This window comes from Etheostoma spectabile, unplaced genomic scaffold (genome assembly GCF_008692095.1).
Source record: "Etheostoma spectabile isolate EspeVRDwgs_2016 unplaced genomic scaffold, UIUC_Espe_1.0 scaffold00000351, whole genome shotgun sequence".
In the NCBI taxonomy this organism is placed as follows: Eukaryota; Metazoa; Chordata; class Actinopteri; order Perciformes; family Percidae; genus Etheostoma; species Etheostoma spectabile.
In genome coordinates, this window is record NW_022602592.1 from 62236 (window position 1) to 85625 (window position 23390).

The window sequence follows — 23390 nt, forward strand, 5'->3', positions numbered from 1 at the left end:
ACATAAAGAGTAGAGGTCTGAAACTCCTTGACTAGATCATTGCTTTAAATTGCATATTTTTAGAGCTGCTGTGTTGCATCTTAAACTGTTTTTGGGGGACACATTTCCACTAAAGTAACTTGTTACTTTCTCTGTTTAGCTGGAACCCAGACAGTACTGGAAGGTGAAATTACAGAAGGTACACTCTTGTTTCTTTATCACAGAGTTACAGTTTGACAGTACAGTACGCTCTCTGGCATGTTTAGCGAGTAGGGCCAGGTGTCCCATAAAAAAAATCGCAATACTAGTACCCTTAAGTGGGATTGAGAATCAGCCATCTATTAACATCACAAGAGATTTTATTAAATACTGGATCCAAATTAACGTTAACTAGGTCTTTTAACTCGGGAGGGAATAAGATACCCAGATAAACAATACCTTGCTTTGGTCACTTCAGTTGCAAAACTCTTAAAAGAATTCTGCTGTGAATCATCGGCTCCTGGGTCTTTACCCACAGGCAGGCCCCATTAAGTGCCTTTATAAATGTTTGTAACAGGTTGATACCCTGGGCTGGTTCAGTCTTGTGCATGTTGTTTGAAAGGTGTTTTATAGATATGACTGTATGTTTCAGGAGGTTCCCAGAACAGTCAGAAAACCTACCGCACTCTGCCGTTCAGGACTGTGGAGATGAGCACCACTGACGTCTCCGACTGTGACGGTGAGACAAACCGACCTCAGCCACCATTCAAATGATTGTTAATTAAATGCGTTGAGTATTGGATGGCATTTCGTAAATACATGGGCAGGAATTGTTAATAAGCTTGTGTAGGTATTTATACACTCAAAGTCTGACAAGAGGTGTGTTATTATATATTTTGATGCAGCAAAAGAGAAGCTGGCTCTTCTCCTGAAGCGTGTAAAAGATTTGAAGACTAACGTGAGAAAATCAGCATTGCAGGTATTGGAAACTGAGTTTTACCAGACGACTTCATGTTTCAAATCCGAATAATGATAAGTACAGTAACTGATACTTATGTCACCAGTATATGAGTTTCACCCTAGCTTTCTGTGCAGTATACAAAGAGATGCCTAGATGATCTTTAACCTCTGTGCTCTGCCGTCCCTCCACAGGCCCTTGTGGGTCTCCTGAAACACAACGTAATCCCCATGAGCTGGGAGAACCTGGCTATACTGTCAGAGCGGTGCAGAGACCCAGCTGTTTCTGTGAAGAAGAAGGCCCTGCAGTGTATAGGAGAGCTGCTGACTGTAAGTCTCAACCAGCAGCTCTGAGACACAACATTTTGCACACTGATTACTTTTCCCAACAATCTAGTAACAAGAGAAGAAAACGTCTTACAGAATTTCCAATACACATTTAAAAAAAAGAAAATGTGTGTTGTTTTCTCTGACCACCAGGCTAAACCAGAGTGCAGTGTGGTGCAGAAGGCATGGCTTCAGGGCGTGGTGCCAGCTGTGGTAGACTCTGAAAACTCTGTGCAGGACAAGGCCCTGGAGGCTCTGGACCAAGTTCTGCTAAGCCAGGTCAAACCGTACTCTGCCAGTCGCCACCTGGATGCCAGTCAGAGGCTGACCTGGGACCTGCTAGCCCTGCTCTGTCATGACTGCCAGAACCTCAGGTTGGGAAAACTACAGTCATTCATTCATTTGTGTACATACAAAATAAGAACAGGTCATGCAGAAGAAAAAAGCAGAAATGTGAAATACTAAATACTTAGATTTTTGTATTTAGATTGGAATAGGGATGGGTGATATGGCCTTAAAATCCATATTGCAATATATATTGCAGCCTCTTGCGATAACAATATATGTCACGACCCATTTCAGTCCAGGTTACATAACCCTAAGGAAAGCCAAACTGCTAAATGTATTATTATTTTTTAAAGAGAAAGAAACGTAGTTTTGAGAACATTTACAGTATTCTGATAAACCTATTACATAATGTTGCAGATAAATAAAATTCAAGTACACTAGTTGCAGAGACTTTAACAAAGAAAAAGCTTAAAGTATTGGGTTTCTTTCCTTTAGTGTAAACCATTCTAAAAGGCACTACACTTTCAAAGATGCACAGGTACTTTAATACCGTAAAAAACATATTTCAAACAAAGTTTCTTACCTGCAGCCTAGCACATTTCAGCACACTTGTGTACACACACACACACACACACACACACACACACAGCTGCCAAGTAATGCATGTTGATGCTATCGTAGGCCAATTTGTATAGTTTATATTGCATATCGTTATATTGCTCAAACTAGTCAAACCACAATGAAAACTGAATATTAGCACAAAACGTTTAGCAGTCATTTCAATCATTCCTCACTTCTTTACTGACCTTCAAATCGTGTCATTGCTGGGGAAACGATCACACCCCACTGCTGTTGCTACTTGCTACTATTGTTTTTTGTCCTTGTCTGCAGCCGGTATTTCAGCAGGGCCTTCACCATCTGGTCCAAATAGAACAAGTTCACACAGACTTTCATCACTAACCTGATCTCACACACTGACGCCGATCACGCCGCCGGGGCCTGGTTGCTGCTCTCCAAGGGTGTTGCTTCGTCCCCCAGACTGCCCTATGGGAAGATCCTGGATGCCTGGGACAGCATGGTCAGGTGAGAGGGACACACAATACATATTGACATTTACATTGAGGTCATGTTTTATCTTCAGATATGAATTCAGCGTTACCTAGATGATTTTAATCATTTCGTTTGCTCTTAGTTCAAAGGATGTAAATGTGACAACTGCTGTCATATCCTGTGTGTGATGGGAGACATCGCCAAACATTTGAACAAAGATACCAAGAGCAGAATAGTTAGTAAGTAAATCAAGTGTGGGATGATGGGAAAATTTACAGGATGAGTCTGGAATGTCATAATCTCTCAAATTCAAAGTTTTTATTGCCATGAAAGTTTCAAGCACATCTGAGCCAGTCCTCACATTGTAGTCACAGCTTGCTATTCGGAAATGAACTGAACCGCTTCGCTCTGCTGTTGTTGAAGCTGCCTGTGAAAATCCTAGTTCATACAGTCTATGGTGAAAACCCAGTAAAGCGCAGTGAGACAAAATTTATGTTGTTTATTCAAAGTGTGCGGCGACTGGTGACGACTGCCCCCACTTCCTGGTCATTTCCAACCAATCATATAATTCGTCATGCTCCTCCTCCTGGTAGTGACCCACGTCATGCTCAATTCACATTAAAATCAACCCTGATTCAACCCATCTCACAACCTGGGTTGTGAAGCTGAGTTCTCAACCTGGGTTATATCCTGGTTGAGCCGTTGGTGGGAAAGTGGTAAGTAAGCTGAGTAAATCAACGAGGGGGTAACCCATTCAAACACGCAGTCTTCCCTGGTTCAATCCTGGTTGAGGCCTGGGGGTGAAAGGGGTATTAGTAATGTAAAGAGCCTTGTGCAGGAGATCACAGTGGATGAATGGGTCAAAACACACTGTCACTCCCATGAAAAACCTATCTTTACATTTAGTTGACTTTACATTACATTTAGTAGGTTTTACTGTCTCGTAGCTACACCGCACCTGTCCCCCCTCACTTCTACCTGCCTGCGCAGTGCCGCTGCACATGAGGAGAGAGCAGAGAGGGGAGGGGCTGCTCGCAGGACAACACTGCCATCTTTTCTACAGAAAGTCACCAGATTTGTCACTTTTGTGAAAAAAAAGTCGCTTTGGGGGCTTGAAAAGTTGCTAAATCTAGCGACAAAGTCTAGTGTACAGAGTATAATGTTGAAAGAAGTTCACTTAGTTTTATACATGCCAGTTAATATAGCAGCTAAGCTGGGATCACAAAGATTTTTTTAACATAAGCATTTTCTGACACAATTTACGGTCTTCTGTATATGAACAAGTGTCTGTCTCTCTAGATGATCTGATGTCTTGGTTGAAGACTTTTACTTTGTCTCTGGAGGTGATCTGTGCTGCTCTAGTGACTCTTTATCAATATGGCCGCAGTGAAAACATCAAAGAGACTCAGGTTGGTGATCTTTTCACTTTAAAACTGCTGCTATAAAATAACGGAGCACTGCAATCAAGCTTTTGTTGTGCATCGTTTCATAATTGAAAATGTTAGATGCAAAATGTAAACCAAAGACCATAGTTTGGAAAAAGTTCTGTTAAAATTTGGGCCTTACATAAAAAGAAATAAATGAAAATTGTGGCAGCTTTTGAACTATTCATACTTGTACTTTGTGATTCTACTAGAACATGTTTACATGCATTAATCTTCAAAAAACACTTTGTTACTCATACTGCCCGTGGCTGCTACACGGTATTCACCCTCTGTATGAGACGTTCTGTATGACCTGCTTCTTAATAACCCCTCCTGAGAAAGCCCAGTCTGCTCTGATTGGCCCGCGTGTTTCCTTGAAACTCCGAATCTCTGCACTGCTCCAGTTTTGTTTCACTAGTAGCAGCTGAAGCCACTGCAAAGGAGTATAAAGCAGAAATTTGTATCTAAAAAATCACCAATAAAGGCTTTTAAACCAAATACTATAGAACAAAATGTTTCAGAATAAAAAGTGATGGGAATTGGGAAGAATTTAACAACATTGGCAGCTAAGGCGACATATATTACTTCCGTTAGTATGCAGCTACATGCAACAATGTTAACACCAAATTATCTAAAACAAAAAACAAAAAAGTCCTGCCTGCCTTGAGCCAATGACCAATTGCAGAAGTTTGACTAAGTGTTGCGTAACACAGTCGTAGAGTGAAAAAAAACTGAAACCTGAGTGTTCAGAACAGTAGGAAATCCAAACGTTTTTTCACTGAGGAGTTGTGAGTGTTCTAAAATACGTTCACCTTTTATTTTTTTAAGTTAAGTTTTGGCCACATTTAACATGAAAAATCTGACCAACAACAATGTAGATATGTCCACTTTAAGTATATTATGTTCTCGACTGACAATTTCTTTTTGTGGATTCACTCTTTTATTTTTTCGGGTGCTGCACCATCTCAGGTGCGGGATAGCTGTGCTTGTCATCTAACTGAATATGCTCTCTCTTCTAGGTAAAACACCTCCACACTCTGGGTGTGGCGTCACTTCACTGTCCTGCCAAGGTTGGCAAGAGGACGGTGCTGCTGGTGGAATCTGTCCTCACAACACATTCTGACAAACTGGCAGGTAGGGAGGATGGACATCTAACAGATACTGTGCTTTTTAAATTTACAGAATCTGCAATAGTGTTATCCTGGTTTGGAGGTTAGAAGAATGAGAATTGCTGAGAGTCGGGTTGTTACCAGGTGTACTTCTATTACAGGCAATTGTGGTAAAATCTTGTCAGGTGTTTGCAAGTCATTTAAAAGTCTTGATATGGCCCAGGTTGAGTTATATTAAGCCAGGATTCAGACTAAAAACTGCCCTGCGTTTAAACACCAAGGGATATGTTGGTGGGGACGTGTTTTTTGAGGTAGTGGGAGGACAATGAAATATGATACAGGAAATCCAGTTTAAAAAAAACAAGTTATGTGTTAAAAGCATAGACTGTATATAAAGATGGACCGTCTAACCGCTCCCCAAAAGTGAAGCCAAAACATTTCAATCACCCTCTGTTGGCTGGCTGCAGTACAGGTCATAGACCCCACCCCCTCCTTGTTAGAGGATGGGAAATGGGCCAAACTAAAGAATCAAAGTAAATGTCAAATACATTTTTCCAAAAAATGGGTAGTTCTAATTAAGCTGATGTTTGTTCAAGTGTGAATTGTTCTTTAAAATTTGGTTTTCATTAATGAATTTGAAGCTACAAAAAAAGGGTGAAACGTCTGTGATTGACTTGCAATTATGTCCGGCGGATGTATGGGTTTCAAATGTGCAAGATGGCAGCGGCCATATCCGGGGTATTTTGGCAGGAGAAACCGTGGGAGAAAGCAGAAACGCAACTTAATCTTATATATATATATATATATATATATATATATATATATATATATATATATATATACACACACACACAAGTTTTTAAATTGCAAGTTGCATGCTAAGCAGCTAAGGATTAGCTACTAAGCATTTACTGTGTAAAAATCTGTTGGAAAAACACTGTTATGGCTATTTCTAAAACCTTGTTAGGATTTCTGTACTTTGTTGGTAACATGGCTACCTTGTTCTTTGTGTTGGTCATTGACAGAGTGCGGGGATGAGCTGCCAGCATCACTGCCTCTGTCCCAGTTCAAAGCTAACTCTCTACCAACCAGAGTCCGAGCTCACGGAGTCATTGCTTTAGGTAACCTGTTCTTCTCTGTTTATATCTGCCTCCTCCTTTATGAGAAACCTTGTTCATAGCCTTAACTTCAATGCATTTCTGCTGTCTCATACATTTCAAAGATCTCAATCAGTAATACTTTGATCCCCAGGTAGAAATTGGGTTACATTTTTTTGTTTTATTTCACACACACAAATACAATTCACATTGAAGAAATATAAAATGCATGTGAGAGTGTGGTTAAAACCTGTTATGGCTTACATTTATAAAAGCAAATGGACAAACAACACAACGGATACCTATGTTTGTTCTAAAAAAACGCCTAGATCTATGATTAGTGTGTCAAAATGCAAGAGTATAAATAAGAACATTGGTTTAAATGTACAGTATTAATGCCCAAGTAAACAACAGTATTTGACATTGAATGATTATTGCACAGAAATGATAATTATGGGCTTTTAGCTGCTGACAGTAGTGAAATAGGTCCAAGGCCCATTGATTCCTGTGCTTGACTCATACGTCATGGAGTGGGGGGTGACATCGTCCAAGATGACACCTAACTTGGACAGTAACCTCTAAGCAATCCTCTCTTAACATTTCCTCTCCGTTGGCGTCTGGTTTAGGTAAACTGTGTCTGCAGCATGAGGATCTCGTCCAAAAGTACCTGCCGGTGTTTGCCAGAGAACTTGAGGTTGGGACAGAGGTTGCCGTGCGCAACAATGTGGTTGTGATCATGTGTGACCTGTGTGTTCGATACACCAACATCGTGGATCATTATATCCCCAACATCTCTGGTGTCTGCGGGACAATGAGGCTGTCATCAGGGAGCAGACCCTCATCATGCTGACCAACCTGCTCCAGGTGGGAACTCTTCTACACATTCTTCTTCACTAGTTTATAGTTTAAAAAATTGATTTCATTTAGTTTTATAAAAAAGAAAGAAAGGGGATGATATCAACTAGGACTGAGCCATATGGAGAAAATCAAATACCAAATACCTCAGTGTCGATATTGTGACGATAATGTGTGGTTGGCTATTGGTGCTTTAACAAAATGTTATTTACACAATGACATTTTTAATAAATATTCTCCAGAAATAATTTAATCGCTTAGTGGGTAAAGGTAAATAATAGAACAGCTAGAACAGTCTGGTAGGTTCAGAAAAGTACATTAATTTACTGTAATGTAGCCGTTAAAGACAACACTTATCATATTATCATATTACGATATTATGATATATCCAAAAACTAAGACCATATCCAGTCTCATATCGTGATATCGATATATTGCCCAGCCTTAGTATCAACATATATAATTACGTCCAAAGCTGTTTTGCACCCACAAATACAACAGTTATGTTTTTTTTTTTCAGTTGACTAAATATACCAACAAACGCTAGCGGCAATTTGAAGTCAGCCTTAGAAAGACAACCACCTTACAACTCGGCTACTGAGCAAATCAGAAGGTAAATAGAAAGTAGTGTCTGGTGTGTGTGCCAGTGTTTATGCATTTGTGTGTCAGCCTATTCCCGCATTTGGCGAGTGTTAATTTCAGACCTTTCCCCGTACTGTGAAACAGTAGCCATTTCATTTTCTTTGTAAATGTAAGAGAACTTGATTAAAGAAGAATTTTCAAGATGCTTGAATCATCTCCTCAATGGAGTTTGTTTTTCAACAGCTATTTATTGATTTTACTAAGGTATATTGTTAATAATTTGCATAGTTAATATTGTTCTTTGGTGTTCAGTTCATACAGGTTTTTCAAATATCATTTAATAAAAATATCTTTTTTTTTGCATCGACTCGTGGGTCAAAAATGGTGATATGAACCGAATCATGGGTTTGGTGTATCGTTAGAGCCCTTCTCAAATGGCTTGTTTTCACATGACGTAAGACATCATTGTATAGACTATTCCTTTGCAATTTAACACCACATTAGCCTGAGGGTTATGCCAACTAAATTTGGGTCATCATCGATCGACTCTGCATTCCTCCTTCATGCTACTCTGGGAATCTTTAAGCAGGGTGTGTTTTCAGTGTTTATCTATAATTGCCTTTCTTATTTATTTCTAGGAGGAATTCGTCAAATGGAAGGGCTCCCTCTTCTTTCGCTTCATGGTGGCGCTGGTTGACCCAGTCCCTGCCATCGCCAGGTAAATCACACTGCATAGATAAAAAGGTGATTATATAAGAAAACAATCTTAGGACTTAACGTGTTTTAATTCAATTTTAATTAGAGTATCAAATCATAACAAAAGTTATCTCGAGACACTTTACAGATAGAGTAGGTCTAGACCACACTAATTTACAAAGCCCCAACAATTCCAGTAATTTCCCAAGAGCAACCAATTGATGTGACAGTGGTGAGGAAAACTCCTTTTAGGAAGAAACCTGGGACAGACCCAGGGTCTTGGTAGGAGGAGTCTGACGGTGCAGGTTGGGGTTGTGGTGCACAGTGGCAATAACAGTCACAATAAAGATAATGGAACACTGACTACAAATGAGATAGAGAGAAAAGTTGGATGGTAGAGAGGAGAGCTGTCCGAGACGACGACTAATTTTTTTTTATGGCCGATACACGACCACAGAGACGACGTTCCGATGAACAAATAGAACAAAGAAGAGGGAAAGGAGAAGGAACGCAGTCAAAGTCCGATCGGAAAAGCTTTTGAAAGGTGGCAAGAACTCTGTCGGCAGCAGGGGGGGTGGTGGGGGGGCGAGCTCGCCTCCGTTTTGTTTGACAATACTTCAAAAGTCAACAAGAAGTGACGTCACCCAACTTCGCTTTGAGCAACTTTAAGTTTAGGGACCTCCCTACGCAGTCCACAGCGTTCTTATACGGCAATACATTTGTTAAATACATATGAATTACAGTGCTTTAGTTTTTGTAGCTAGAATATATGTATGAATGTTTTATGAGAACAGCCTGTTTTAGGGAGCATATGTGTATTTATTTTTTGGGGTTTAGCTATAATGTACAACAAGCACAGTGACAGTTTTTACCATTGTAATGTCCAAGACAAAGATTATAGGACACATCTATTCTCCAGTCATACCGTGTTATATGCAGTGCATACTCTGATTTCCACAGGCATTTCACATGAACAAATGAGCGAACACACACAGCTCTGATCTAATATGGCTTAGACTTACAGACTTATACTTCTTTATTAATCTTTTTGGGATGAAATTGAAATTTCCAGCACCTACAGAAATCCACCATAACATAAAACCTATGTGCCTCCTGTTTCCTGTCCCAGTCTGTGTGAATACTGCCTGGTCCACCTGCTGCTGAAGAAGAACTCCGAAATGTTCAGCCAGCACTTCATCGAGTGCATCTTTCACTTCAACTCCTACAACAAACACAAGTCCTACAACAAGTTCCCTCAAAGTGAGAGGTAGGAAGCTGTGTGGATGTTGTTTCTGTCATCTAGTTCACATTTGACTTCATTTTACTTTGATTATTTTCCCAGATGACACTTTTTGTACATATTATTTTTGTTTTTTTTGCTCATTTTTTAATTTTAATTTTTTAAATCTATGCAGAGAAAAGGCTCAATTTTCGCTGAAAGGAGCTCAGCACCGCGAGAAGCGTTTTCGGATCTACCGCTTTCTTTTGGAGCACTTCACGGACACCCAGCGCTTCAACGTCACTATCAAGATCAACCAGACCGTTTTAGGTGAACATGTGTATAGATTGAGAGAACGTTCTCATGCATAAAACCACCAATTCCTTTTCCAGTTCTGTGTGGTCAAAATGTTTTTCTTTCTTTGGTGATGATTTGTGATAAAATGAACTGGTCCCATGGCATGAAAAAGGCACTTTATGAGTTTTGCAGCCTGCCTATGCCCCCCCAGTGGCCAGAAATGGTGAAAGGTGTAAACCGAGCCCTGGGTATCCTGCTCTGCCTTTAAGAAAATGAAAGCTCAGATGGGCTGATCTGGAATCTTCCCCTTATGAGATCATAAGGGGCAAGGTTACCTCCCCTTTCTCTGCTTTGCCCACCCAGGGAATTTGGCCCACCCATGAGAGAGAGACATCATGGTTTTCAAACGAGCAAAGTCCTCAAAAGCTACAGATTCAGAAGTGGCACATACTGAGGAAAGCTCATTGTGGGACTGGCTCTAGTGGCTGGAATTCTGCACCAAAGCTGAGTTTTGGGAAGAGATACAGTATTAGGGACCACTAAGGTCTATATAAAAGAGACTTCAGATACAGTATTAGGGGACCACTAAGGCCTATATAAATAGAGACTTCAGATACAGTATTAGGGGAACACTAAGGTTTTATAAAAGAGACTTCAGATACAGTATTAGGGGACCACTAAGGTCCATATAAAAGAGACTTCAGATACAGTATTAGGGGAACACTAAGGTCTATATAAAAGAGACTTCAGATACAGTATTAGGGGACCACTAAGGTCTATATAAAAGAGACTTCAGATACAGTATTAGGGGACCACTAAGGTCTATATAAAAGAGACTTCAGATACAGTATTAGGGAACACTAAGGTTTTTATAAAGAGACTTCAGATACAGTATTAGGGACCACTAAGGTCTATATTAAAGAGACTTCAGATACAGTATTAGGGACCACTAAGGTCTATATAAAGAGACTTCAGATACAGCATTAGGGACCACTAAGGTCTAAATAAAAGCATCGAAAGAGCACCATGTCATTGGACATTTAATGTAAATGTCCACACAGCAGTTTAAAACGAGACTGAATGTGATTTAGAGCCTTATGTTCAATCAGAATTACAACACAGCTATCAATGTGCAGAATATTGAAGTTTGTTAATGAACACAACATCTTCGGGCATCTGGACACATTTTCTTTTTGAATTCTAAACCGTTAACCACCACCAATTTGCTCCTAGGAAAAATTAAATAAAAACGTGTAACCTCTTTTCCTATCCCAGCATGCTTTGCGGACGAGGAGCTTCCTTTGGATGCAGACGGGGCTGAAATTTTATCTGAGACCTTCAACATCTTGAGTCTGAACGAGATGAAGCTGCAGGCTGTATCTGCTCCAGCAGGGGGTGCTTCAGGGGAGGAACCCGAGGAGGAGAACATGGCCACTATGGCTAAGGTTGTCCTGCAGGCTGCACAGAAGAAGGTGGTGTCGCAGGTAAGCAATGTTTGCCAAGTTACTGGTAGGGTTAGGGATGTTTGGATTTTTATGATGTTGATGCCAAAACATAATTCTGATTCCTAAACCGAATCTTGAAAAACTGAAAAATGACATCAAAGAAAGGCTCTTTTATAGTGTTTTTTAAAAGTTGAAAATTATTTAAATGTAACAATATATTAACGTTTTAAAATACTTAAATATATAATTAGTAAACCTACAGTCCCCTAACACACAACTACAAAAATTTAACAATAAATAACAGTTACACTTTTAATAAGTAACCACAAAATAAATGTTGAGTTTGTAGTCCAACCAGAGCCCAGAGGAAAAATATGGAATTTTAAAAGTTTCCTCCATTTACGGTATCTAGGTAACGGTAGACTACAGAGAAAGTCTGATATTTTTACGTCCGTTTCGGAGCAACAGAGGGAAAATATTTTGACACAATTAAGTGGCACCAAAATTTGCTTGACTCCTACCTAGTGGAACTGGGTTTCGGTACCCAACCCTAGATGCTTGTAATCAATTACTTATCCATTACTTTTACAAGGACGTCATTTATGGAAAACTAATGGTGTGCAAAAGAAATCAATTCACATTCATGATTCGATTAAAGCTCTACCAATTTTAAAATTGATTCATGGAATTCCAAAAATCTATTCATACTTTTATTATTTTTTCATTTTGTAACGGCGTGTATACTATCCCGTGGGAAAAGTAACTACCTTTACATACTGTGAATCGTTGTTTTAAATAAAAATCTTTTTTGAATAAAATCAATTTCGAATCGAAGCTTGAGCCTAAAAATCGATAACGAATCGTGAAATTTTCCGAATTGTACACCCCTAGAGGAAATATTGCTTAAATTTGGTGATGATTACCATGTATAGCAATATGTGATAATATTAACGGGGTGACACATTGTTATTTCGAATTGATTCATGTCAACATTGAATCATGAGACCAGTAAAGATTCAGACCCCTACTAGTTACTCTGACTTCCATCAAAGCACGATTATACACCATATGATACATTAAAGAATATTTTTAAATCATACAATTATACAGAATTACTCAGTACCCGTAACACAGCTTTTTTTTTTCCTGCCACACGCATCATTTTTTCCATTAATGACATGCCACTTCACGGCATAGTATTACAGCAGAGGTGTGTCTCTTTTATTGATACATTTCAATATTGATTGATCCAGCATGTGGGATATGGGATTAGAGTGCCTCAGGTCACATAGTTTACGTTACCCCCCCCCCCCCACAGCCAGCTAGTGCCCAGCTATTATCATTACAGCAATCTGAATCCCAGCCAACACAAACTCCAGCGCTGGGGGGGGGGGTAATATTCACCTTTAGCTGTCTTTACAGTTAAATTTAGTCAACGAAAGGTAACAGTCCTCCGGCAACGACATCTATGTTTAGGCCCCAAAACAACCAGTTATAATTACAACAAGTGAAGGGGGAGATATTTCCAAGAGGAGGGAAGATCTACTGCACAACGTCGGCCATCAGACATCTCCCCCGCCACGGAAGCCAGCCACCCGCACCTGCCAAGACTCTTGAGTAACGTTATAACAAACCCCTTTCCCCCCCCGGTGCTGAAAACATCTGAAAGGGGACATGTGAAATGTATTGTGACATTGGGGTTTTGGCTGCTGGCTAATGTTAGCTTGCTCGCTTGCTTGCTAATTGGTCTGCTACCAATACAAATTGAGATAACCGCTATAATCCACAGGTCCAGAAGAAGGCCTTCATAGAGAACACAGTTCCTCTCATCATCAGCCTGAAGAGCCTGCTGGAGCAGAAACGCTCTCCTGTGCTCCGAGACCTCATGTCCTACCTTCAGGTAAGACCACAGCATGGACATGTGGATGCTTTCTGCATATTCATCTGATTAATCCAGCAGCAGTGGATCAGCGGACCGCTAACGTTAGACCCAGCAGCAGCTGGTCAGCTGCTTCCATGTAGTCCATCCCAGCCTTGTGCAGGTCTACAATTTCCAAAGTCCAATCCCTGATGTCCTTACACAAGTCTCTGGTCTTGGCCATTGTGGAGGGGTTGGATTCTTTTGATTGAGTGTGTGGCCAGGTGTCTTTTATACAGGTAACAAGTTCAAACAGGTGCAGTTAATACAGGTAATGAGTGGAGAACAGGAGGGTGTCTTAAAAAAAACCTCTGTGAGAGCCGGTATTCTAACTGGTTGGTAGGTGATCAAATACTTATGTCATGCAATAACATGCAAATAAATTAATAATTTAAAAATAATACAATGTGAATTTCTGGATTTTTGTTTTAGACTTTTATTACAGACATCTACATGCTTTGTAAGTTAGAAAACCTGAAAAATTGGTAGTGTATCAAATACTCCCCACTGTAGGCAGGACTACTGTGTTGAAATGCGTTAGATGTATGAATGCAATGCAGCAACAAGACAGGTTGAGTTATGTTTTTATTTCCATTCATCTGCCGCATCTACTTCTACTGTTGTAGACACAAGAGTCACAAAAAAAGAGGGAAAGTTCTGAAAAATATATGTTTACCCTGAAGCATAAAAAGCTCTTTTGAGGCTGCACCCAACCTTTGTGTGACACTAAATCATAACAAGGGTGACCTTGAGACACTTTACAGATAGAGTAGGTCTAGATCACCTTCTCTAATTTACAAAGACCCAACCATTCCAGTCATTCCCCCAAGAGCAAGCATTTAGTGTGACAGTGTTAAGAAAAACTAACGTTTAGGGAGAAACCTGGGACAGACTCAGGCTCTTGGTGGGTGGTGTCTGACGGTGCAGGTTGGGGGTACGATGAACAGTGGCAATTATAGTCGCAGTAAAGATGATGGAACTAAACTCCATGATGCCGTTGTTCCCATCAGGTGACCATGCAAGAACATAGTAACAAGGTAAAGGACTTTTTCCCTGGAGATGAGCAGCTGGCAGTTGAGGTGGAGTTTGCTCTGAAGATGGCTGAGAAGGAGAAAGAGATGGAGAAGCAGATGGACAACTGCAGCTTGACAGGAGACGCCAGGCCTCCAACTACACAGGTCAGTTCACACTACATACACAATGTGTATTTATAATACGGGGTTCCTACGCAGTATGGAAAAGTGTGGAGTTTGATTTTTAGTCATTTCCAGGTCTAGATAAGTACGGAAAAAATAATCAAAACCAAAAAACCTCTTGACCAAGATAACACTTAATCATAATTTTATGGAAACGGCCCAGGTGATTGATTCCAGATCTAGTCCATTTAGACATGGGTAAGATATGGACTAGCTTTTATTGACTGGTGAAACCTCCTCCAATTTTATTTGACAAAGATTTTTAAAAGGTATCAGTCTAACCAGAAATACAAAGAAAATAGGGGTATTAATTAATATTCAAGGTAAACGTCTTTATCTCAAATATGAAAATTTAGTGCAGAAGTACTACACAAAACGGCAATAAAAATGGATTTAATACAAATTATGGGTGGTATTAGCTCATTTCCTTAGGGATTTGGGTTGGGAACTGGAGGGTTGCTGGTTCAAGTCCCTGTACAGACCGAAGTAGTAGTAGTAGTAGCCGGAGAGATGCCAGTTCACCTCCTGGGTACTGCCAATGGGCTCTTGAGCAAAGCATGCAATCCTGGTCCATACTGTGAATCATGTACTGTATTTAGCATCTTTTTAGATTGACTGAAAAATAAATACAATACATGATAATATTACATTCACTATTGTGATTTATTTAGTTTTGTTTCTGGAAGCATTATTTTTTATAATGTTTAAGAATTATTGATTTTCTTTTCTTACAGTAACAGTGTAGGCCAGTGTATCGCAGTTCCCCACAGTCAGTAAAGGTTTAATGGTGATTTTGCTCTTTCCTCAGTGTTCAGTCCAGGGCTCTCCCATCAGGTCCAGGCCCCTCCTCCCCTTTACCTTTGCCACACCACAGCTGCTACGTCCACACCCCATGTCTGCCAGGCTGGTACAGACTGACAGGTAGGTCTCCATCCCAGCAGCTAGTCAGTACCAAGGACTCTCTGCAGGGTTTTGTTGGCCTTTGATTGATGACCACTGGTTGTCCATTTTCTTATGTCGGTCACAAAGTTCAGTGACTTTGTGTGTCTAATAATAATTTACATTTCGCTCAAACTGAATCAGACTTCAGTATTGTAACGGCTCAGCTTGGATATACCAAGGAAGTTAATTAAAGGACTATGCCAAATAGTTCATAGTAGGAGTGTCACAAATTTAAATTGAACATCAAGTAAAGAAGATCTGCGATTGTCCCAGTAATTTTTTTCTCTTCTGAAAGAAAAACTGACGTAGCTTAGTGGTAGCCTGCTGCTGCACTTTTGGGATCCCATGGCCTTCTGCAGCGCAGGGAGCATTTTAAATTTTTTTTTATACCATTTATGTTTAAAACTCACGGAAGAAAGTAGTACCGTTTGTGATGACGTGGGCTCGTAAAAGTAAATGAGAATTTAAGTCATTAAAAAAAAATCTTAAGTTATTTAAAAATTAAACGGTGAACAGGGTGAATCTAGATTGATGATTAATCGTGCAGGCCTACCATAGAGCCCAATTATAAAATGATTAAAATTGTGTACAGCGTGGTACAAACAACGGTTTTGTCTCCATAGTTTTATAAGTCTAGTTCTTGACTATTTTCATAAGATTTTATAAGACTTGATAGTCTAACAACAATGTAGCCGTCTGTGCCGAAAACACTGGCTTAAACCTAATCAAATAGTGACCTTAATAATCTAATTGAATTGTGGATTTAGAGAATTTTGACACCCTTAGTTTATAGTGCAGATACAGACAGGAAACATTGTGAGACATTGTATGACATGCAACAGTTGAATCAGGGACATTGCACTTATTGGCGTCTACACTCATTCCCATTCCACTTTGTAAGATTCCTGTGGTTTCTCTTTATTTATTTCATGCATACATATGACATCAGTGAGCGGGAATAAACAAACTGTGTGTGTGTGTGTGTGTGTGTGTGTGTGTGTGTGTGTGTGTGTGTGTGTGTGTGTGTACGGATCCAGGCAGGAGGAACATGTTCAGTCAATCGCTCTGGAACGAACAGGTACGACGCTGGAGGTTAAAACTGAACTTTCACGAGTACAGCAACGGTGTAACTTCTAGTTAGGATTTCAGAGGTCAGAGGTCAAAACACAAAAACCAAACATCCCTGGGAATTTAAAGGTGCTTTTCACTTCAAGAACCAAATCAATTGAATTAAACGGATCATCTCATTCTAATCCAGTGGAATTTTTTTTAATGGGTTTGCTAACATATTTACAATATCAAAGGTTATTATATAAATTGTGTGTAGACATCTTCCACAGAATTTATGAAAGAGGGTTGGTGGGAAGACAACTGCATTTAATATCCGCCATAAGGTTACATGACACTCAATGCAGCATTTTTTTTAAGTTACAGAAATCTTAATGTGAGTAAAGGTGTATTTAATTAATTTCATATCATTCCCAATCTGATAATCATAAACACTTAGTTTTGTTACACATAACGGAATCGAGGACCCAAATGCAGAGATGAGATCGGAAGGCAGGAGAGAGTTTGTAACTAAGATTTATTAACAGGAGTCCAAACAGCACTGGGATCACAAATACAAAAAAAACGACACAAGGGAAAAAAACAAGTCCCAAATGAGTGAAAAGTCAAAAATCCCCCCCCCCCCCCAAAAAAAAATAAGTCCAAAGAGAAAACAAAAACCAGGAACACAGAAACTGGGGAAAAAACTCACGGGAAAACAACGACTTAAGGGAAAAATGCAGAAACACCAACAGGAACAGGCCAACAGCTAACACTAAATACACAGGGTAACAAGACAAGAGGGCTGGGAAACAGGTAGAAAACATCAGGTAATCACAGGAGCGGGAAAACACAGGAAGTAAAACTAGAGATAAGACCAGACAGACCCAGACTTCAAAATAAAACAGGAAACCGAACATACAGACACTCGGGGAACACAAGACAGGACCAAGAACACACGACCAGGGAGGAAACACGGAGAATTAACAGAAAACAGAACAAAGAAACCACGTTTTTTAATTTTTTAAACCAATCAGACTTACTGAAAGTTTTAATTGAGTTTCTATTTTACAGAGTGACAGCATCCTGTTTACCATTTGTCTTTTTTACTTTCCAGTGATGCCCAAAGGAGCTGTGAATGACAGAGCCATCAGCACACCAAAAGGTACGATTCCAGGTCCTATTTTCAGACTTGGTCTGGGGCTGACACCTCCGGGTCGGTTGGTCCATGTGCTCGTGTCCAACCAAATTCTCTTTGGTTGAAGAAAAGCTGGTGTTACTGTCATGAGGCTGTTTGCCCATCAAAGAGTTTCCACAACACAAAACAAACAAGAAATGTCCAGCTGGCAGAACTTTGGAAGCAGGCGGGGTTGTTTTAGCTAAAGGCCCTGGCCCACCAACCTGACCCGGTCGGTGACTCGAGTCTGGTCGGTGTGTTTGGCCGTCGTCCGTCGCCCTTCATTTTGTCCGACCTGACTTGCTAGATCGCAGGGCGGGATGTCGGACTCAATGACCAATCAGAGTAGTGGAGTGCTAACCCGGACATGGCGAGCGGGATGGGTGACTCTCAAAATCTGACAAATCTTTTAAACTGACTTTTGTGGATCTGAAATGAAGACAGATTCAGCAACTGCACGGCCTATTTCTATCTTAAAATGTTTTCGGAAACACTTTTATGTGAACTATTCTTGTGAAATATGAGATTGTATTCCAAAAGAGCCGCCACGACAGTCTGGTTTCAATCACCTGCCGCTTGTCATTGTTTGGGCGACAATACAGATAAGCGCCGCCTTCTGTCGTGGAGACGTAGTATGTCTCGCGCATGCGCAGAACGTACACTCATGTCACTTTGGTGTGTCCCGAGGAAGTTTTTTTTTGACCAACTCGGGGACACTGGTCAGTCTGACTGATTTTTCTGCTCCAGTCGGCCGTTGGGTGGGTGTGTCAGAGCCCTAGACGCTTTGGTTGCATGTGGTTGCTATGACACTGAATATCAGTGGCGGAAAAATGTTCCCGTTTCCCCTCCACTGTGATTGGACTGCTGGGTAAAAAGTGTTGAGTGCAAGTGTTAAGTTTTACCTAAAGCATTAATCAGCACTCAGTGACCAGAAAACAAAAACAGGATAGGAACATAGGGCCTCGTCAAGCTGCTGCATTATGTCAATACGCCGCGCTCCCATTGCAAATATTTAACCCTTGTGTTGTCCTTGGGTCAAATGTGACCAATTTGTAGATCAGAATTATGGGTTTCTTTTAACCAAATTTCCCCAAAATAACATGAAAGCGTGGATGTACGTTGTCTGGAAGCCACGTAAAATTAATGATTACTTTCATTGAACTGTAGGTGTTTTTTTTTTTTTCAATTTTACAGCATTTGAAACAAACTGCAATCCACTCAACATCCTATGAGCTTAACTACGAGTCCAAATAATCCACAATTTCTGGGGGTTTATTAGCAAACAAAAAATAGGTATTATTAAAAAGTGACAAACGTTTCAAAAAGCGTCAAAAACATTGGAGAAAAAAATAAGTTGATTTGCAATTTTGACCCCGAAGGACAACAAGTTCACTCTCTGGTAAGACAACACAAGGGTTAAAAAAAAATGCTGGCCTGAAGAAAAACTCCTTTGGTGCACACACATTGTTACTAGGTAGAGTGTATTCTGTGCTCTGTGGCTGATTTAATTCATCTAAAGATAACTTTCCCCCCCATCGATGGGTTGTAGAGGTAGCTAGGTAGAAGTAGGAGTGATTGTGTCCGACGCAGTGTCACACTCCCCGTCTGTGTGTTGCAATCCGAACTTCTCTATTCTTTGGTTTGAAAGATGGGCCACGGGTTCATTTTACTGCGTGGGGGTGCTTTGAGTGTCAAGTCAAGTCAACTTTATTCTAATTACACAATATGTGCCAGACATACAGAGCAATTAAAAACATCTTTATCTCTGACCCACGGTGCAATGAGGACACATAAAACAAATATAAAAGATGAAGAATATAGGATAAAGACAGATACAATATACAAATAAAAAAATATAAGTAATATGTACAACACAGTGATGAATTCTAAATAGTGCAAATATAAGGCAAAATCAAACTGTAGAGAAATGCGCAATATAAAAGCAAGAGTTCCTGAGTGTCTTCTTTTATATAAAGTGGCTAGTGTTGATCCTGATGGGGGGGTTCAGAGTCCAGAGTTCTTGGAGGCAGAGGGGAGGGGAGGGAGAAAGGGGGAGGGCGTTGAGCCTTCTGACAGCCGGGGGTGTGAAGCTGTTTGTATACTTGTTGTGTCATGACATCATTTTGGGAAATATACATATTTATTAACTTTCTTTTCAAGAGGGAGATGTTCAGATGGATATCAATCCCATGTCTGTGTGTTAAGAGCCAAGAAACAGTTAGCCTAGCTTAGCATAAAACAGGAGGAAACGGCTAGAAAAATACACATCCCAACAGTTTTAAAGCTAACTGATTAACACACTGTCTAGTTCAATCTGTTCACAAACAGAAATCTAACATTTGAGTTTGACCTTGTGTTGCAGATTTTATCTTTGTGTTGATACTTTATTAAGAATATCTTATCTGTCCTCCCTGTAATCCAGGTGTCAACGTCAATTTAACTTTTGATGAAGGATTCAGCGCAATCTTCAGTGACAAAGGAACAAGTAAGTATTTAATGAGGATAAGAAGCTCCTTATTAAAAAAAAAAAAAATCAGTTGTGTCTTCCAGTCTGTCAAACTGCGAGCTAACAGGTTTGGAGTTAGCATTTGCTTCCAGGTGATTTAGGTTGACATGAATCTGTCTGCTGTGTCCTCTCAGGTCTTGTCGGGGAGACCAGTCTTCTTCACGTGAGGTCAAATGAGCAGCAGTAAGTACACTCACTACTTATTTAATGGCTTCCACACTGTCCAGTTGTAGTTCTTCAAACACTTTTGAATGTAGTTTAAAATGGTATATTAAACATTTGTAAAGCCATCCTTAAAAGGAAAATATGAATATGTCTACTAGTACTCTAGTGACTGAGTCGGGCTAACGCACATTTTGACGGCATCACCTAGATCATCGGGTGCGAAAACTAACCAATCAGAGCCTAACTCTCCATCCCTGCTGCGTTCAAGCAATCCTAACAAAATCATAACAGAATGAAACAAGCACTGAAGAAATTGGCATTTTTACATTGGCATATTATGTAACGTTAAATATTCTCTTATCTACACATATTGGAAATTGAGATAAAGACAATATTTGTTAACAGATTATGAAGTAAAGTTTTATTTCAGAATTGTTTTTTAAACCCCAAATAAGTCCCGGGTCAGTTTGACCCGAGGGACCCGAGAGGGTCCCGAACGTGAAGACAACACACGGGTTAAAGGGTTGGTTCACCCAAATTACAAACAAAATATATACCAAATATATTTTTTCTCTCTCCAGTGGTATCTCTCCATGCAAGTAGTTCTGGTTGTATTCCTCAATTCAATTGTATAAAAAAATATAGAATCAATTCAAAACAAGAGTTATCTGGAGACACTTTACAGATAGACCAGGTCTAGACCACACTCCAGAATTTACAAGGACCCAACAGTTTTAGGAGTTTCCTCCAGAGCAAGCAACAGTGCGACAGTGGTGAGGAAAAACTTCCTTTTAGGAAGAAACCTCGGACAGACCCAGACCCAGACCCAGGCTTTTGGTAGGCGGTGTCTGACGACCGATTGGGGTTAGATTGAAGAGTGGCAACAACAGCCACAAAAAATAGTAGTTTGTAGTAGTTCTTTGTAGTAGTTCATGGCATAGCAGGGCACTGTGGGCATTACAAGGCCCAGCAGGACGTGGCAGGGCACAGCACAGCGTAGCAGGACGTAACATGGCATCGCAGGACGTGTACCGGGACCACGGCGACAGCTGCTAACATGATTTTGGAGCCTCCCTGATCCAAGGAGACATGCTGGGCGAAAAGGACATAAGGACCCCGGGGAATTATTCCCCAGAGCTAGGTTAGTAGCAAGCATTTAAAAAAAAAACTATATTTAGTATATTATAATAAACATAAATAATTTGAGCCATTTTATATTTTGGGGGTTTAGGATGCAAATGAGCGTTTGCGTTTCCCTCATTTACACATCAAACTATATTACACATGACTGTAGTGCAACTTAACATTTAAACAACAATAGACCAGCTCAACTAAACCAAATTGTCTCAACAGCAACTAACTAGGATTAAATAAAGAAAACCACAAACAAGGTCCTGGTTTTATACTTAAGGCAAACAAGCCCCCAACTTGTGAAAACCGGCTCACAGGCCACAATAAAAGAGGAAGATGCACAGCAACGTGACAATAATAAGTGACATTTATTAAATAATGATGCAAACAAGAGCACGATGAGGTGTGATTGTCAGTATCAGTGATGAATGTTGGTGGATGGATGTGATGGAGAATGTGAGGTGCATGTTGTCAGTAGTTAACAGAGAGAAAACATGTTGGTGCGCCATCGGTAGAATGCAGCCTCCTGGTCTCGGGCAGGCGGGGGTTAAACAGTCTGGGAGGACCGGCCAGGTGATCACAGTCATCTCATCATCGCCTCTGCTACACCTGCAAGTTAACAAGACAAACCACAGTACCCATGTAGGACAGGCCCAGGGCCGGCACACCAACAAACAGGACATCGTTTTTAGAGCTAGTGTTTGTGTATATGCAATAGTTATTATATGATTGTGAAGAATAAATTGCAATTTTCTCACATTTCCACAGGGTTTTCTCCCTTAGCCGCTGTACCCTCCCGATTTAACCCACGTGGCTGTGGGGGTGCCGTGTTCCTCCTTCCCAGGCGTTGTGGTGGTTCTCACACCAACATCTGTTGGGGTCTTCACTATTTACCCATAGCTGGGGCTATTTGTCCATAGCTGGGGCAGTGGTTGACGGGCATCAGGGCGTTTCTACTCACCGATGCGCCTGCATGCCACGTCTCTGGGGCCCACTGCTGCTCCGAGATCCTGTACAACTTAGCCTGGAACCACAAGGGACCAGTTCCCATGTGTGCCACGGGGAGGCGTGTACCAGGTCTTGGCAGTGTGAGAGGCTATGTACCGGCAGAGGAGGCGACACACACTCGGCTCCTCTTTCAGCCCTGAAAACAAAGGGCTGTCCGGTGGCAGTAGCTGGAAGCAGAGAGTGGCGAGCAGAAGCAACATACAGCATGTAGCATGTAGCATGTAGCATGTAGCACGCACTGACTACAAGCTCTACTACTCCAACACTACTGCACTGACGCATCACACGCCCTGCGAGCAAACGCGCACACACACACACACACACACACACACACACACACACACACACACACACACACACAGACCCGCACGCATGCACACACCCAAACACACACAGAGACAGACAGACAGACACACACACACACACACACACACACACACAGACAGACAGACAGACAGACAGACAGACACATGCACACACATGCACACACACACACACACATAAAGACAGACAGACAGACACACACACACACACACACAGACAGATACCCACACGCACATAAAGACAGACACAGACACACAAATACACACAGACACACAGACAGACAGATACCCACACACACAGAGACAGACAGACAGACAAAGACACACACATACCCACACACGCAGACAGACAGAGACACACACAGACACACACACACACACACAGACAGACAGACAGACACACACATGCACGCACGCACGCACAGACACAGACAGACCCACACACATACACACACACAGATCAACAGACACACAGACAGACCAACAGACAGACAGACCAACAGACAGACCGACAGACACAAAGACAGACCGACAGACAAACAGACACACAGACAGACAGACAGATACTATACCAGTACAAATACATCTCTTCCTCAGCCAGGTAGAAGCTTTTTGTACCACTTCTTCTTCTTTGGCTTTTCCATTATCTGGCTCTGAAGATCTACCAGCTGGG

The 23390-nt window shown here is 40.9% G+C and overlaps 1 protein-coding gene across 1 annotated transcript; it reads left to right on the forward strand.

Moving 5' to 3' along the window:
- Positions 1-759: 759 nt before the first annotated feature.
- Positions 760-22569, forward strand: LOC116674483 (condensin-2 complex subunit D3-like). Its single transcript, XM_032506929.1, is given in 20 exon segments — positions 760-769; positions 864-937; positions 1111-1245; positions 1396-1616; positions 2422-2608; positions 5024-5138; positions 6139-6234; positions 6837-7004; positions 7007-7074; positions 8286-8365; positions 9473-9610; positions 9759-9892; positions 11135-11343; positions 13094-13204; positions 14233-14400; positions 15227-15349; positions 16390-16438; positions 17525-17572; positions 20007-20069; positions 20225-22569. Coding segments are annotated over 20 exon segments (2250 nt in total). The 3' UTR covers positions 20278-22569.
- Positions 22570-23390: the final 821 nt, after the last annotated feature.